The 19,502-nt window shown below is 38.9% G+C and overlaps 1 protein-coding gene across 2 annotated transcripts in view; it reads right to left on the bottom strand.

Moving 5' to 3' along the window:
- The window catches only part of LOC125462786 (plexin-A2-like), a 440,661-nt gene that overhangs the window by 363,956 nt on the left and 57,203 nt on the right, over positions 1-19,502 (bottom strand). For both annotated transcript variants that reach the window (XM_048553162.2, XM_048553161.2), the window contains 2 exons: positions 16,359-17,570; positions 13,294-13,476 (listed from right to left, as the gene is read on the bottom strand). In XM_048553162.2, coding sequence (XP_048409119.1) covers positions 13,294-13,476; positions 16,359-17,513 — 1,338 coding nt within the window. In that variant the 5' untranslated portion in view covers positions 17,514-17,570. The remainder of the gene's footprint in view (positions 1-13,293; positions 13,477-16,358; positions 17,571-19,502) is intronic.

Consider the following 19,502-nt stretch of genomic DNA (forward strand, 5'->3'; position numbering starts at 1 on the left):
AATTTATATGAAGGTCCTAGCAATATTTGAACATTCTAATCAAGAATATTAAACATTGTAAATGGCCACTTAGCCTATTAAATAATGCGTGCATCCATTTGAGTCAATCTTATCCTGAAAGGCAGCTTGAATAATTTGTAATGGCTAATCTTAATATACTTACCTAGCACGGCTGAACATCAAGGTTTAATCAATACAGAAAGGAAACTTCAGACTACAGGGAAAGTAAGCAGTTGGAGTCACCACTAACAGTATGTTTCATTTGTCTGGTATCTTCTACCTTATCAGCAAGCCTATTAGATTGGGGATTATTTCACATGGAAGTAGAAATCTATTTCTAATCTTTCTATGCATGTATGCATTTATTTTATTACTAGAGACTTAAAACACCTTAGTCACCAAGTCTGCACACTGTCACAGTGACAATGCCTTATAAAAATAACCTCTCCATTTGATTGGACAGGCATATTAATGCTCAGCTTTGTGCTTCTGGTCAGAATAAAGAAAAACTTGGACGAAGAGCAGTTCCTTGGAGTGATTTCATATGTTAGTGCTCACTATGCTTCTGACTGATGTTGTTTTCTGGCAAACAGAAATCTTACCTTCTGCACTGTGTTGACCTTTCGTGAGCAGACTCGGATGCAGTTTTTATCTAATAAACAGATGACAATGGCATGAAGGAATGTAGCCCAAACACTCAGCCAATTTGCAATTTCTCAAGGGATTGCGTCATCATAAATTCTAAGGCTTTGAAAAGCGTGTGAATCTATTGGAGGAAGTCGTGGTTTGTTAAAAGGACATGCTTTCTGGATCCCACTGGGGACAGTTCTAAAGGGTCGCTGAGATAATGTAAACTACCATAAAGGCATTTATTGTTTTAACCCTTTTACCTGCATCTCCTCCAAAGTAAACTAAAGTTCTGCTCTTACAAACAAGGTCATTCACACAAAAGTTAACCCTACTTATGCCAAGTTTCCAAGGTAGCTTGCAACTTCAATGATTTATAACTTTGAGGCAAAAAATTTTCAAAGTCAGAAGTGACCAATGGTTATGTCCCATTTTTAATCATTAGATATCTATTGAAAGATAAACAACTCTAGCTATCAGTGCTATTAACTGTTCAACTAAATAAACTGACTCTAATAAACCTGTTTATTTGTTATTCCAACATGGTAAAATCATCTCATTCCATGGAATATTCACAAACTGGTCATTACTTGTTATGTATGTTTTTCTTTAAACCAGCTAGAGTGTGTTCTAAAATAGTGAGTGTGCAACCTAGACTTTTAACTCCACCATCCACTTTGGCATATCAAAATGTTGGCGGTTTTTTTTGACAATAGAATAACAATTTATAAGACTCTGTAACACATGTGCAATGTTTTTGTAGTCATTTGTACTTTTACATCTGGAGTGCTTTGCTTAATGTCATCACTTTGATACAGGATTACCATCTGAAATTATCTGCTGAGGTGAGGACGAGAGGGAAAAATGATGGATAAGAGGTGCATTTATGAGGAGAAAGAAAACATGAAGAATGTCTCGAGGCCGAAAGCGCTAGAAAAGCCTAGTAGGGACAGAAACACCAAGGTTATAATTGAGAAACAAAACGTTGACAGTCTTAGCACATAAAGAGAGAGAGAGAGACAATACAGTAATACTAAGTATAAAAGACAGACCTAATGATAAACAAACCAATAAAAGGTTAAGACTAAAAATACTTGAGAACATTTCAGCTATCAGAAAAAACATAACTGGAAACCTAGTTAATTCCAATTTCACCATTTAAAACTTACCCCACAAAACCAGGTGACTGTAGTTCAATCAAAGCTAGCTTTCAAGTATTTCCAATCTTCGTGTTTTGAAAATTGTTCCATTATTTTGTCAAAGGGCACAGCTTCAAATTATGCATTCACACACCTCAACAGAAGGGATTAATAGAAGATTAAGTGAGGTTTTGATGTGAAGAGAAACAGAATCTGTGCTTCCATTAACTATAAAGGACAAGATAAAGTGTCTCTGACAGGGAAATAATCATTGACAACTTTTCACTGAGGTAAAAGATTAATGTCTCATCCAGTTTGAAATACAGTCACAACGGAACAGAGCACTGTCTCTTTGTTAACCAACATATTTTTGACATTTCAGATACTTGAATCATCAGACTCCAATGCAACAACTTTTATATCACAAGAACCTTTTGGTACACACCACTCCTCAACTAACAGTGTGGTTTTTCTACTTAGTAGTTACAAAACATCAGCAGTAAAAGGATGCTAAACTGAGGAGGAGACGATAAAAAGTCAAAATATAACTGAATTTAAGAAATAAATAAAAGCAAAAATAAAACATCGAGTTTGTGAAATCAAAAATGGTCATAAGTCTCCATATGATTGGCTTTTCTATTGAGGCATATCTAAATACAGAAGATATACAGGTTTTCTTCAAGTTATCAAGATTGCTAGTCTTCAAATAATCTTGCTGTCAGCTTGTCAATGCCATTGAAACCAAACATGTGGCATTTTGGACCATTTCTCACCAGAAACAAAGACTTGACAGATATGTGACACATTATATAATTCAGGCATGTATCCACGTATTCTTCAAGTTTGGATTAAATTTGCACAAAACTGCTCCACAGTATCAGCCATACTTCCAAGACAGCATTGCATTTCCAATACAGCAAAATGGGTCAGAGGTGCTAATCTAGATAAGAGTGAGAGAGAGTTCAGCTGGTAAATCTAGGCATCAAACAAGATGTATTTACTACGAAGTACAAGATGTCAGTGAAGGGCTACAGATTTTGTGTTGCCTGCGATTAGCTTCCACTATTACATGATTAAAAAGAACTGCAAGAGGCAAACAAATTTGACTGTTAAACTAGTTGAGTATCTATCCAAATGTCTGATAAGGTAACAGACTGTTTAGAGCAGAGGGAATTAAGAGACTGAAACTTTTCCAACAGTGTTCATCTCCAGTTATTCAAAATGCTCTTGTGATAAAAGACTATATATTTCAAACTTCACGAAATTAGCAGTTCTTAGCAAGCTGAATTTGCCCATTAAGAATAGATAGCTTGCATCAGAAATTCATCTTTCAAATCTTGCAAACTGAAAATAAGACAGTGTATTCAAAATATATAAATCCCTGCCCCTTTTCTTGAAAGAGCTCATATGATACCGAGGTATATACAGGCCAAAATAAGTACAAATTATAATTACTGTATAGTTAGAACCAAATTCAGACCCAATATCTGCGCATTTTATCACCACGTTGATAACACTGCCCATTTTTATTCTGCACAATTACTAGTGGTTTGTAATCAAATGATCAACAGCAATGCCAACCTCTAGCAGGAGAAAATCTAACAAACGTCCCATGATATTCAATGCGTTTAAATCTAACCTCTTCCTAGGGTTACCACTGAACACAAACTGAATTGCAACAGACATGTAAATACTGTCACTACAAGTGCAGGTCAGAGGGAGGCAATTCTTTGATTAGGTTAGATTAGATTCCCTACAGTGTAGAAACAGGCCCTTCGGCCCAACAAGTCCACAACGCCCCGTGAAGCATCCCATCCAGACCCATCCCCCTATAACCCACACACCCCTGAACACTACGGGCAATTTAGCATGGCCAATCCACCTAGCCTACACTTAGCCTGGCAAGTAACTTATTTCCTGTCTTCTCAAGCCTGTTTCCCCAAGACAGGAGAGTAATGCAATATTGCATGCTGGATGACTTCAGAACCAAACTCGAGAAACTTGACACCATCCAGGACAAATCCACTTGGATTGACACGCCATCCACCACCTTAAACTTTATTCTTTTCACCATCAGCACAGTTGCAGCAGTATGTACAATCTGCAAAATGCACTGCAGGAACTCTCAAAAGCCCCTCGGACAGCACCAAGCAAACCTGGATATCACCTAGAAGGCCAAAGGCAGCAGATACATGGGAACAACCACCTTCAAGTTCCCCTTAAAGGGGGTCAGCATCCTGACTTGGAACTATTTAGCTGTTCCAAGGGTTTACCTACAAAACAGGTACTGCAGTGGCTCATCATCACTTTCTCAAGGCAAGGACTATAAACCCTGGCCTAGCCAACAATGCTCACATCGCAAAGAATTTAAAAGCTGTCAGAATCTGTGGTCCAGGGGCAAAAACAGGTAATGTTTCAACTTCCAAATTTCATGATGATCCAATTCTCAATATCAGGAGTGGCTTTCCTACAAAAGTCATTATTGATAAGGCGCACTGCAAGACAGCACAGAATCAATTTTCAGCAGAGAAAATAAGGATTGGGTGAGAGAAGGCAACATGTGGCAAGACTGGGTGGTGAGGGTGCCAGGACAAGGATCAGTAAACTTCACACAGTCAGACAGGATAAATCACATCAAGGCTAAGATACAGGTGAAGTCAGTGTATAATCTGGTGATTCAGGAGGCATGGGAATTTGGTGCAAAGGGCAGGAGGTGCATTTTGCTCTCTTTCTGGCTCATAGTTTCAAGGGTGTTTTTTCTCCCCCCTACAGAGTAAGTTGAAGTCCAAGACAAAACAAGAAGTGACATCACAGAAAAATCACCTTGTTAATAGTTGTATGTATCCTTAAAGGGTATTTTTAGATTGACGGTAAATGGGAGAAATGTTTACACATTATAAAGTAGAAGACCAGTAATAACTACTTTTTAAAAACTAAGAAATAAGAACTAAGTAAATAAAAGAGAGATACAAGGCCAGGTGATGGTTTGTACCTGCATGATGAGTGTACTGTTGGGCAACATTGTGGCTCATAGTGACTACATCTGTAACAAGTGTTTGTTGCTTGAAGACCTCTGACACAGAGTTGGCGAGCTGGAATCTAAGCTTTAAACACAGACAGATCAGGAAGGGGAAAGGTTACCTGGACACTGTTTCTGGAAACAGTCACACGCCTTCGATTCACTCCCTCAAATTCAGGCAGTGGTCACGGATAGGATGGTTTTGGTTAGGGTAGGTAGGCTGTTTGAGGAGGTAATGCTAAAGGAGCCTCAGACCTTCAGCTTGTCTAACAAGCGTGAGATTCTTGCTCCCTCCTGCAATTTGGAGGCTGCAGGGAGGATGACCAAACTGACCACAGCATCACAGTACATGCAGTCATTGAAGAACAGGGAGAAAAGAGAAATGTAGACATAATCACAGATAGTACAGTCTGGGGAATGTTTTGTCTGGCCAAGATCGAAAGTCTTAAAGGGTGTGTGGTCTGCTTGGCATCCAATTCAGGATATCTGGAATATAGAGGAACTTGGAGTGGGAGGGAAAAATCCACTTATTGTGGTTTATATGGGATTGGAAAATGGCTAAGGTAACAGCCCTGTTTAAAGAAGACAGGAAGGGTTAGCCTGACCTTGATCACTGGTAAATACTTGGAAGTGCATGACAAAATAGGGCTCAGTCAGCACAGTAGGTCAAGGGGAAATCCCGCCTGACAAATCGGTCAGATTGCTTTGAAGATAGAATAAGCAAGTTAGACAAAGCAGACAGCAGACACTACCTATATAGATTTCTAGAAAGCCTTTGACAAGGTGCCACACAGGAGGCTGCTAAATAAAATAACAACCGATGGTGTTAAGGTCAAGGTGCTGCATGGTTGGAAGTTCTGAAGGAGGGTTATTGGACCAAAACAGTAACTCTGCTTTCTCTCCACAGATGTTGCCAAACCTGCTGAGTTTTCCTGACGATTTCAGTTTTTGTTTCTGATTTCCAGCATCCAGAGTCTTTTGGGCATGGATATAAAATTGGCTGATTGGCAGAAGACAGAAAGTGGCAGCTTCGTGCTAATGGCGTTCCGCAGGTTCAGTGTGGAGGCCACAACTATTCACGTCATACGTTAACATTCTGCATGAAGGAACTAAGGGCATTGTTGCTAGGTTTGCAGATGATACAATGATAGGTGGAGGGACAGGTAATAATGAGGCAGTGGGGAGGTTTTGGAATTCCTTGAGTAGGCTAGGAGAGTGGGCAAAGTAGCAGCTGGAATATAATGTGAGCAAGTGTTTGGTTACACGTTAGTTAGAAGAATAGGGGTGCAGACTATTATTAAAATGTGGAAAGGCTTTGGAAATCCGAACCACTGAAGGACTTGAGACTTCTAGTTCAGGATACTCTTAAGGTTAACATGTAGGTTCAGTTGGTAGTTAGGATGCCAAATGTAATGTTAGCATTAATTTTGTGAAGGCTCAAATACAAGAGCAGGGATGTAACATGGAGACTCTTTAACACTCTGGTCAGACCGTATCTGGCAAATTGAGAGCACCTTTTGGCTGAGTATCTTAAGAAGGATATGAGAGTGTTGGAGGGGATCCAGAGGAGTTTTATCAGAATGATCCCAGGGGTGAAGGGCTTGTCACTTGATGAGTCGTTGAAGACTCTGGGACTGTATTTCATGGAGTTTCGGTGAGCTGGTAATATCATTGAAACTTACAGAACACTGGAGAGGCCGAGGTAGAGTGGATGTGGACAAGATATATCCACTAGGAGAGGCAAGGACCCAAGGGCACAGACTCCGAGTAATGGGATGAGGGAGAATTTCTTCAGCCAGAGAGTGGTGATTCATGGAACTCATTGGCACAGAGGGCTATGGAGGCCAAGTCATAGATTGACTTTAAGGCAGAGATAGATAGGTTCTTGATGAGAAAAGGAATGGGAAGAAGGAAGGAAAAATGGGATTGAGAAATGTTAGCCATTATTGAAAGGCGGAACAAATGGCCTAATTCTGCACTTATATCTTGTGGTCCTATGGTCTAAGTGAGGTTCAAGTTACTCTAGGCGGTGCAACCAAGCAATAATTTTCCCCATCCCAAATACTGTGAATCCAAAGTTTGAAATTTCAGTCAATACTTAACACTGGACCCAAACAAATTTTTAAGATACTGCTGTACATTTAGTGACCATTGACAAGCAAATACCTAATCAAACATGGGCATTCATTGTCATTCACACAATACACAGATCTCTATTTAAGAATAGGCCTTGCTTAAAGACCTATGAAATCTCAAGACTGGCCCATGTACATTCTGAATAAAAGTGGAGATCACATGGCTGCAGATTGAAGTGACTGATGCATTCATTTGCCTATCGTATCAAGATTATTGCCTTAAGTCAGAGAGATTTGAACAACAAAAAACACATCCCCTCCACCCCTGATCTGGGCTGTTATCAGATTTTGCAGGAAGTCACATGATCAGGGAGCCATGCTGCTGCCTGCTTTTCAAATCAGCTGGAAGCTGCTTGCAGATAAAAAAGTTTCACAGCAAGCCAATTACTGATTAGATGGTCAACAAGCAAGATCATAAGTTAGCTGCAAGTCATTAAGCAACCCGAGCAATACTTTTAGAAGTGTCAGTTCCCAAGGACAGCTCCTCCCAGTTTGTTCGAATTCTAGTTCAACCACAGACCAACCTCCTCGAAATACGACAACAGGAAACCTCACTGTCTGTCAAGGACACTGGTCTTTTAAAGGTTACACTTCAACTTTAAAACATGAACTGCATTAAAGATACTAAATCTGCCTTGCGGGAGACCAGAGATTGTAAATCAGAGACTGAGTTATCCAAATTCAGTAATACAAAATATATTACATGTAATATAAACTCTTTTTCTGAACTTGTGTGCACGCACACACACGATTGAGCAGATAACATTGGTATTATCAGGATGAATTGTGAGAAAATAAATAAAGTTTATTCTTAAACTCATGAAGGTTTGCTGTTGAAAATATTTGATTGAGATTCACACTGAGGCTAAGAATACACACATCCATCTCACACAAAGCATGCTGATTCTAGGCAGTAAAGGGAACACATACATTCTGTCTATGATAGTTCCAAAAATGTTATAAGAACGACTTAGTAGTGTCTGGATTCTTATTCTTGCCAGGGCTCTCATGTCTGTTTGGGACGGCTGATCATCTCATGCATCAGACAGATATGCTAAATTAGCTGGGAATGGGGAGGGAAGGTACAGGATTACAGCACAACAATATCCCTGTACCAGTTGCCATTAGGCAGGTGGGTAGAGAACAATGAAAATACACTGGCAAACAGTTGCAGGACAGTTGGCATTTGTTGAGAGCCAAACGTTAGCTTTAATTTACTCGCTTTCTTTTCAGTTTCTGCATATTATGCATTATCTCTCAACTTGCAATATAGCTAGGCAACCCATTTCTAGCTATTTGCCAATGCTACTATTTGTTCAGTCACCAGGAGACAGACTTGTTTGCCCAGTGACTCAACCTGCCACCCAATCATCTCTCTCTTTAGCTAATCGATAAAGATCTGCAGCTCTGTGCGCTGAGCAACAGATGTAAACTCAAAGGCCAATGCCAGCTCAGAGGTAGCTCTCTTGTCATGGTGAAGATACATTCCAATGACTGGAGCACAATGCAGACAAAACGCTTTACTGCAGTAGCAAAGGAGTGCTGCAACATCAAAGGCACTGGCCTTCTGGATGACACATTAAATTGAGGCCGTCTTGAGCATGGAAAAAATCCAATGTGAAGAAAGGAATTCAGGACAATACTTTTAACATGACATATGTTGTATGGTAATTTAATTAAGTGGCATTTGCAAGAGCTTGCTCTGCTTTAAACAGCTGTTTTTTCCTACAACAGCAACTGCACAACAAATTTTGGGAATAAGGCACTTTGGGTATCCTGAAGAAATGGAAGGCTCAATATACATGCAAGTTCTTTTTTGCTGAACCAGAACTAGTTGACCATGATCAAAAAAAATTTAGAACCAGAAAAACAAACAAGGCATGCACTTGCTTAAATTAATCTTAAAAAGATAATGCCTGGATTTTAGCAGCAGTATCCAACTGATATAATTGTTTTAAAAATCCCTGCCTTTAATTGGTGAGCATTGAATGAAAACGAAGAAAGAAGTTGTGCTTAGTCTTCAAGCTTTCTGTAGCTGCAAAACAGCTGGCAGATACTTTAATATACTCTCACCAGCACCAGGTAGTATACACTATACAAAAAGTCACTGCTGGATGAGTACATGGCCATTTTGACACTATATTATCATTCTTGAAAAAGAATAGAAACATAGTAGATTTATGCCCTTAGTAACTCTTAAAATGTGTGTTTTCTTTCTCCTGTTTGTTCTGAAGAATTCTTCTGCATACTTCTATTATAACAATAAGGAGATGAACAGAGCACATTCTAGTAGGTTAAGTCATACCTCCAGGTACATGCAGAAACACAAGACCATAAGATATAACAGCAGAATTAGGCCATTCAGCCCTTTCGATCACTGACATATTTCTCAACTCAATTCTCTTGTCTCCTCTCCATAGTTTTCGATCCCCTTACTAATCTACAGTCTCAATTACTTGATCTCCACAGCTTTCTGTGGTAACGAGATCCACAGATTCACCACTTTTTGGCTGACAAAATTCTTCATCTCTGTTTTAAAGGGTGATCGCTCACTCTGAGGGGGTGCCCTCAAATCCTTGTCTCACCTATCAATGGAAACATCTTCTCCATGTCCACTCTGTCGAGGTTTCTCAAATATTCTAAGTTTCATTCATTTTCCTGCATCCTTCTAAAATTGATCAAGCACAAACCCAGAGTCCACAACCACTCCATATATGACGAGCCCTTAATCATAAGCTTCCTCTGGTCTCCCTCAAAAGGCCTGTAAATGTTTCCTTAAATATGGGGCCCAAAAATGCTCAATATTCCAAATCTGCTTAATACATTTCTTCTTCCCTAGGATTAATTTCTGCTGTGCCTCCCAAATTACCCCCAGAAATTCCTGCCATTGCTGCTTCACCATCTCCCTGCTAGGCACTCCTTCAAATCAACTCTGGCCAGATCCCCCCTCATAGCTTCGTAGCCACCTTCACTCAAGATAATATCATTGCATCTGATTGAAGCTTCTCCCTCTCGAACTGCAGGGTGAACGCTAGCATGTCATTGTCACTGCCCCATAGGGGTTCCTTCACATTAAGCTTCCTAATCAAGTCTGCCTCATTACACATCAAATCCAAATTGCCTGTTCCCTAGTGGGCTGCACCACAAGCTGTTCAAAACAAGCCTCAGATACTCTACAAGTTCTTTTTCTTGACATTTGGAGCCAACCTGATTTTTCCAGTCCATGTGCATACTGAAGTCTGCTACAATTATTGTAGTAGAAAAGGAATGTAAGAAAGGCATTGTCCCCTGATTTATTTTCTGCCCCACATCCTGAATGCAGCTAGGAGGCCTGCTTTTAACTCCCATCAGGGTCTTTTTCCCTTCGTGTTTCCTCGACCCTACCCAGACAGATTCTAGGCAGAATGGAGCTATATTGCTTCTTGCTATCAACTTAATTCATTTCTTACTAATGAGCCATTTCTGCTCATCGGACTGTCCTTTCAATAGGAATTGTATCCTTGGATATTTAGTTCCCAGCCTTGATCGCCTTGCAGCAAAATCTCTGTGATACCCACAACATTGTAACTGTTAATTACAATCTATGTTGCAAATGCATTTACCTGATTTGACATATCACACCTACTTAAGTGCAACATAATCAATCCTGCACTGACTACCCTCTTCTCATAGTTGTTCCTTTATCTGCTGTGCCTGACTTCAGATTCCCAACCCTTTCCATGCTTTGTCCTATTGCTTGTTATGAAAGTTTTCAGAACCAGTCCTGAACCCTCTCCCCACCCTGCCTTTAAACATTCTCCATAATTTCCTACAGCATCGTAGAAGCACTACCTTTAAAGCCCTATCTATATCCCTTATTACAGCACGATTCCTGTAGAACTCATCCCATCAGAACAGCTCCCTCCTTCCCTCATACTGAAATCAATGTCCCACAAATTTGAACTTGTTTCTCCTGCAAACTTTAAACATAAACTGAATGTCTAATGCAACCATATAGTTAAAAAGTAATTTTAACAACTCTTCATCTCGGTGCTGTTTATGTTAATTAATCCAGCCTCCAGAGCCTTTTGGGGAGACTGAGATGCAGTTTCACTAGCCTTTGAGCAAAGCAATAAACACAGGAGCTAAATGTTGAAAGTAAACACCTTCAAAACCAAAAGAAGGCACATCACGTTATGAACAATGCACCCAGAAATTGGTAATGATTGTATTTTTACTAGTAGATCCTACATCACAAGGATAATTTTAAAAATGAGTTATTGCAATACAGAATCACATCAAATATGCCTTAAAATTAAGTAAATCACATGATAAAGACATATTGCATTGTATAAAACCAGCAGAAAGATTAAAAAAATGTATTCATGGTCTAATTAATAATCTGTTTATGGTTGTCTGTAAAGACAAGTTCTGCAAAGTTTTACTCATTTAAATTAGGACGACAGACTGCATAAACTAATGTTGCAATCCCAGTTCTTAAGAAAATATTTAAAATGGCCAAGGGAGGGTGATGAGGTAGAACTGTCAAAGTAGAGAGGGCAACATGACTTCCTCTAGTTGGAGAATCAAGGCGTAGGGGTGTAGGGCTGGTTCTCATTTTTAGGCTTTCCAGAATTAAGTCATGCAACACTTTCAAATACAAAGGCTGGTAGGATTTTGGAACAAAGCGACTGTTGATGCTGGTTGAATTCTTAAGCTTTTTGTCAACCCAAGCTATTAAGGGACATGCGTGAATCTGGAGGTATGGAGTTAGATTTCAGATCAACCATGGACATAGTGAAAGGTGGAATAGACTCAAAAGGGGTATATGACTTACTCTTATTCCAGTGCAACAAAAAGATCAGCACATCCTTTTAAAATTAGATACATCTTCTCAAATCTGCGAAACATTTTATGATGCAACTTATCAAAAGATACATTTCTTACAAATAAATCAAGAAAATTGATAGCTAGCTGCTGAATACAGAACCACAGAAACGTAGAGGCATTTGAACTCAGCATAATTGTGCAAGATCTTTACCAAAGTAATGAAAAAACTGCCCTATTCTCTCATTTCCTTGATGCGTCTTCCTGTGCATCAAGTATTTAACCAATGTTGCATTAAAAGATGCAATATCTTCACCTCAGCCATTCTGTGCAAAGCATTTGAAGGCTGTCCATTCAAATTACAAACCTTGGTGATGGAAACCTTTTTTTCGTCTTTGAATTTCTATCTTAACTATCAGACTATTAAATCTTTATAACCAAGAGAAGATTAACAAAGAGAGGGGGAGGTGAATACAAAGATGAAATAAACAAAGTAACCTGTAATTTGAAGTAAAAGTGCTCATATTCATCTCTGTTGCAACAGTCTCTAGCTAATTACCTAAGCTTCTTTGTTCCTCATACTTATGGGCTAGCATAACGAGTCTTGGAAATTATTGTTGGATGAATACAGACTTTGTTCATTCAAGAACTCTGGAGTACAATTAACCATTAGTAGAAGAATCACCTGACAGCTCATGCCAAGAATATCTCATATGGTACTTTCTCTTCAGCTTTACAATGAAATATCACTGTGTACACTTAAGACAGTCAGAAATGACAGAAAGCTGAGGTTGACTGTGCTGAAACACTGCTTATGATAACTGCTAAACATCATACATAAAAGTATTTTTAATTGTATACATTTTGAAAAAGGACCTCCACAGAACTGACTTAAGAAAATTCCCTTCCTAGTGTTTTAGAGTACTGTAATGTGGAGATTTATAACGGACCCCTTGTAAAAACATTGCTAAACATGAAAACTTCACATTTAATTCTGCTAAAAAAATTTGACAGAAAATATGAATAAAATCTGCAGGGAGGTATTTATCGACGCACGGTGACAAAATAAATCAATGTGATTGCAACAGGCTTTCCAAAGGGTGCAAATTTGTGTCAATCTCATGTGCAAGAAGTGTCATACAAGCGATATCAATTCTGAAACAAACACAGAGTTGGAAACATATCAGGTCAAGTTAGTGTCTCTTGAGACAACAGAGGAATTAACATTATGGGTGCGGAAAATTTTGTTTTAAAAAAATCATATTTTTCTGATTTTTTTTCCTTAACTTTGTCTAATTGCTGAGACAGACTCAAAGTACACACTCCTGAGTCAATCACTTAATTTATTTTGGTGGTGCATTGATACTTGGTTGAACTGTCTTTAACTAAGTACACTTGCTGTTGTCTATGACATTCTGTTCATTAGAAAACAAAAGAAGATCTCACATGAAGAATTGTTGGTAGCTTAATTTTTTTTAGCAAACATGCCTGCTGCATGTAAGCACTATTAAATTGTGTTGAGTGGAGATTAGCCCCATTGCTTCTGAAACTTGAGATTCTACTTTACCTTTTTAAGTTTCCCACTCTTAGTTCCTACGAAAACCACGGAGTGATCATTGTAGACATAGGATGCAACAGATGTCATTCGGTCCCTATCCTCTGTGAAAACTGCTATGCCTTCCACAAGCACAGAGCCCCCAAGGGGTTGGTTTATATCCAATCCACAAAAGTCATCATCAATTGGAACTGGCTGTTAAGAAAGAGAGCAAAATCTCAGATTGCAACAATTCATTTACGAGTCACCCACCACATAAAATATTATAATTTTCAGTGAAACATTTACAGAAAGTATCCTGAGATGTCAGTGGAATGATGCAGTGCCCCGATGTTACAATATGCATGTGAGGTGACATACCTTTACATTTCAGACACTAGTACTTCATCTCAGCAACTACAAAACCTCAGCAGTGTCAATTGGAGGTGCAACAAGCCAGTATCTCAATGAGAGAATAATATAACCTCAGAATTTATTGTCAAATTCACATCCAGAGTAAAAAGTGAATTCTGATAACTGAAACTAAAAATAATTGTGAAAAGAACATCCGAATCAGAAACAGGCACAGGCCCTTCAGCCCCACATGCCTGCTCTAACATCCTGGCTGATCTGAATGTAATGTCAAATCCACATTCCCACTTTGCATCAATAAAAACATCTACAGAGCTGATGGTCAGAAACACTCTATTGGTGCCTTAAATGTTCTTTGAAAACTTACTGTCCTCACCAAGACTAGCATGCGACTCCAATTCCATACCAACACTACATTGTCACGTGGTCTAGAATGTCACAGTTGCATCAGAGAAACAACAGATGGTCAATACATACGAACTTTTCTAGCAAAGCCCAGGGCCCAACACAAGAAACTCATCTCATGAGTATCATTGCTCTGTAACATTTAAACCTACTTTTGTCTCTGCTAGAGAGAAGGCTTGTCAATCTGAAACAAAATTACTTGCAACTAAATAAATGCTACTCCTACAGGATAGATACGAAGAAGTGGATTTCTTAATCCAATATTGTCACAGTTAGGATTTGTAGCACTGCTCAGTGTAGCTAAATTGAAAGCATAAAATTGAAGTATTATGACATGGACTCAAAAATGGGCTGACTTAAAACGACACTGCTTTCATTTTGTGAGATAAACCTGTTGAGGTTTTAAAAACTGACAGTTATTATTAGTGTAACAGAAAGCAATGATATACACAAATAAAACCTTTTTGATTCTCCTCCATCCCAGTAAATATACATATTCCATCAGTCCTTTTGGTAGACTAGTAGCCCACCATTGCTAGCCTACTTTGTAAGTAGTCACAGAGGGGTGATGGAAGCTGTTCAATTCTGTATGCCCTGAACCTGCATTTAAAACAAATATCGTACCATGAGGCGACATAGCGTGACACAACATGGATGTATGTGTGTCCAATTATTCTACTCTAGTGACAGTGACAATATAAAGCAGCCAAATAACACTGTCTCAAAAGATAGCAAAGGCATTAAGAATGCTTACACACCAACATTCACTCATGTTGGTTGAATTAATGAACAATATCTCCTCCTCCAATATATAGCCCACATCCAGCCCTGAAGAAGGGTAATGTTAACTTCTCCTTTCCGCCAGATGCTGCCTGGCTTGCTATGTTCTTCCAGCCCCCATGTTAGATTCCAGCTTCTCCAGGTTTTTTGTCTCTAAATCAGGCTCAAACCACCGCAAAAGATGCCCACTTTGAAAAAGTTCTCTGCATCCCTCTGAAATGTACTCAGTAAGGTCCTTACTCACTGCTGTGACCTCTTCAGCCCTTCAGCTCGATAGCCTGGAGGATTCAACATTGAGTTCTCTGATTTCAAATAATCTTCTCACTACCCCCCTATCCCTCCATCCCCCCTTCCCTTCCCTTCCAGCCCCATCTCCTCCCTTCCATTCCACCTTCTGACCCTCCCTTCCAGCTACTAAATGGATCCATCCCTCCCATCGAGCAACGGGTTGTACCTACTATCGGTGTCCACCAATCACCACCATTCTGCCTCCAACCCTTCCCCCCTCCAATCATGTCTGCAGCGGCCCCTACCCCCACATCCAGTATTGAAGGGTAATGCCCAAAACGTTGATTCCTCCTTTCCTCCAGATGCTGCCTGGCTTGCTATGTTCTTCCAGCCTTCTGTTTGTCTACCATAGAACTTATTACACTTATTTGCTCTTTCCAATTATTTTCATTTCCCTGTCTTTTCCAACATGCCCATTTCAATTTTGGCTTTGAAAAAGAAAATAGAAAATTATTTTAAAGTTATTATGGATTCTGCTGAAGTCAAGCTTGTCCCATCCAATATTTGTAAATGGGGGATTCCATATCCTCATTAGACTTTACTGAAGCTTAATGCTTAAGTTTAAAATACTATACTGGTTTCATTGTTCAGCATGCTTCAGTTACCAATCCACCAAACACTGGACGCACACTTCCACTCAAGACCTGCACATTTTCATTCTTAATATCATGTTAGTGGGCATCTTTCATGATCTTTCCCTCTAAAGGCAACCAACATAAATTGTGTCTGTTACAGTTACAATTCCAGTTTAATATTAATTGCATTGCAATGTTGTTAAAAACATCCAGACGAAAAGCATCAGAAGTATGTCTGGATTAGAAATATAGGTTGCTGCTCCAGTGTGTTACTGAGGGAAAGTTACATTGTTGGAGGTACCATCTTTTGGATGAGGCATTAAACTATGCCCCAGTTATCCTCTCAGGTGGAAATAGATGAGCCCATGGCATAATTCAAAAGAAAATCTTGGGCATTTCTCTGGGATGTCTTGGCTATTGCCTATCCCTCAAGAAATATCACATCAACAGATTACCTGGTTATCAAAACACCATTATTGTGGGATCTAACTGTGCATTTTTCCTACATAACAATGGTGACTGTGTTTCAATAGTTTTCTTGGCTGAGTACCTTGGAACTTTTATTCTACATGTTTCACAACTTCATAAGTGTAAGATTAATTTAATTTTTGGATAAGCAAAACAAATGTTTAAAACAGTAACAGAAATCATTCAAGGAGGAATACTGGGAGGACCTACCGCATGGGTGCAGCGGACATCCTTTCCCAGTAACCAGTTCAGTTCCAGATTCCCCTCACCACGGTAACATGACTGTAGTCTGTCCTTTATCTGTTGATTAATATATTTCACAACAAACACACAGAGTGCTGACTCATCTGGTGGGTGCTTATATTGCTTTTGACCTTTTGAGAATATAGTGAACAAAACGTCATCATCCGTAGAAATATTTAAAGATTTTGCCAGAACACTTCCTGGTTTTGACAAATACGCAGCTTGCAAAAGGCGATATTCAATTCCATTCTTTATGCAGCCCATAGGGAGTGAAACATACGAATGGAATTTGGCATCTTCTTTGCATAAACGCACAATTCTGGAAGTATAGAACTGATCATTTGTGGATCCAGTAACTCCTTCAGTTTCTGGTTGCACTGTTAAAAAATACACAAAATTTCCATTGCTAAAACCATAAATGTAAAATATGTCAAAGTGAGACACCAGAGCCAGGGTGTCTGATGGGATTTTAATCAAGGAAGCAACAAAATCACTATGTAACACATAATCAAACATAGCAGAAGATTCAGGATCCTGTGGCAATTTCCTGCTTGAAATAGTTGGAAAATAGTCTTGCTTGCCATCCACTGCAGTTCCAATAAAGAGCTTGCTGTCTGATCCCTCAGATGTGACAATTACACCATACATTGTCCCTGTTTCATTAACACTCGATAAGTAGTGTTCCTTCTTATGAGAAGGTTCTACCAAAATAAAGAGATCATCCAGTCGCAGGAGTTTGCAAACACCCTGAAAGAGACTCCCACAGGCCAGCAACCTATTTTCGGAATAATCAATAAGAAGCAATTTGTTTACATTGTTAGTCATTGTCAAGGGTTCATTACAAGGCTGAACAATCAGTGGAGGATAGCAAGATTTGTTATCCTCCTCTGGACCGGTTTCATGCTTCAATAACAGCGTTAAGTTGCTCGACAGTTTGTAAATCCAATTGACGGCTCCAACATAAACATTCCCTGTTATACTATGAACAGCCAAGTGGTTGAGTGTCCAGTCCCGATTCTGGATGGGAAAACTGACATATTCCTTGCTGCTCCATGAGGGCCGTGAAAGGACAATGAGGAGGATGGCGAAAGGAGCCACACAGTTTGATATTTTGGGACACATTTTTCTCAGCTTTATTGCAGGAAGTGCTTAATTCCAAATTGTGACGTTTACATGACTCTGAAAGGCAAATCAAATGGTTAGTACGTGCAAGCATGCTATGAAATATCAAATATATTAAATTTAAATACTGTCTACATGTATGAAAAGACTGTGCTTGACATCCCTTTTGAGAGAGCACCAATGCTGTAAGTGGGTCATGGACAGTCACCCATCACCCAGTTGATGTTCCTGAGCCAAGATCAATCATCTTTGTATGGACATGGAATTTTACATCTGGCTTAGACCCCGCCTCAAACATGCAAAACTGAACTGCACTGAAAAATCACATACTGCGTTGCTAATTTCCACAACTCTACTCCCTACAGTCAGTGACAACCCCAATGTACTAAAACTGATATCACTTGGGATCGTTTTTTCCAAAAATCACTGGAACAAAAGTATCTCAGGACCAGGATTTAGAACAATTTGATGGTAAGCCTCCCTAGTTGAATTCCCTGCACTACCTTAATTCTGATTAATCTTTCTAGCTGTAGTCTTGACCTAATATTTTAATATACCGTTATACAATGATAAGATCATTTATCTGGTACTACATTAGTAACTTGCTTAAAATAACTATCTGACCACTTCAATAAAGTGGTGGCAGCAGGAATGCCTTGTGAATCTACATTCAAGAATTTTGGAAAAAATATTAAGAGGAGACCAACTGTTAAGTCTGGCTCAATCAGACCCAAATAATTATATTCATCATTTAATCTCTTGGTCGAGACAAAAGAGGAAAAGAACTAAATAGATTTTCACCCCAGTTGCAAACAAACAAATTCCAGGACACCTTAACTAACTGTATTTACACAGTTCCCTTAATGTAATAAAAAATCACAGGCTCTTTTTTGGCATCATTTGAAAAATCGACCAAAAGCTTTGCAAAAGAAGCATGTTCTCCAGAATCTTCTCAAAAGAGAAGGGCAGCAAAGCAGGGAGGTTGAAGAAGAGAATTCCAGATTTTCAAGGGCTGAGCAGGAAGGGTTTATTTAACAATAATGGAGTGAAGAAAATCAAAGACACAGAAGAGATCAGTGACTATTATCACCAGTCTCTACTGATGCCCATCAACACAACAAACAAACACATCCTTAGTGCATACATTGTACAATGTGACTTTGTTGCCAAAAAAAAAATGTTTTTAGGTTTATACTTAGTTAACTTGTTACATCAGAAAACCTTGTCTGTTTGTATTAGAGTCTGGTATCAATGAAAATGGACTTTCTCACATTGTGAACGATATTTATTAGGATATATTTATGTTGAAAACAGTACACTGACCAAATGCATTGTTTGGATTGTTCAGTATTGAAAGACTTCTGCCAGACATATTATCAAATTCCTAAGTTATATGTAAATATGCTAAAAACAATTTTTTATGTACATTCAACTGCAATGCATGGTCAACTTCTATAAACTCTCAAATTTCGTCAAATCTTTGATCCGGGTCATTAAATAAAGATGGCAAAAAGTAACGGCCTCAAAATAGGTCCTGCTGGATTGAAATTCGTAACATACTGCTCCAGAAAACATGCTGTGATTCATTAATATTATCTCTCTTTTAAGATAAACACAGAACACATCTCCAATCATTCCCACCTTACAATTTATTCAAAGTTAAATTAATAAGGCCTTAGTTTCCTAGATTTGGCATTGCCCTTTTGCACTACAGATGCAACACTGAGCTTGCTCCAGTTGATGCCAACAATTTAAGATCTGAATCAGTAGCTTAAGTAATTGACTAATAGCTTCCATTACATAGTCCCCACTTCTTTTAACACTATGTATCAACATGTCAAAATCTACAGCCCAATCTGCTTTGGAAGCCCTGATTTTAGTGAGCGCTCAGTCTTAACACCAACCCTATGTTGTCACATTGATAATCAAATGAACCCTCCATCATATCTTAGCCCAAACAATTCCTTAATAGTTATGGCCGTACTTAAT

Source organism: Stegostoma tigrinum, chromosome 21 (genome assembly GCF_030684315.1).
Source record: "Stegostoma tigrinum isolate sSteTig4 chromosome 21, sSteTig4.hap1, whole genome shotgun sequence".
Taxonomy (NCBI): Eukaryota; Metazoa; Chordata; class Chondrichthyes; order Orectolobiformes; family Stegostomatidae; genus Stegostoma; species Stegostoma tigrinum.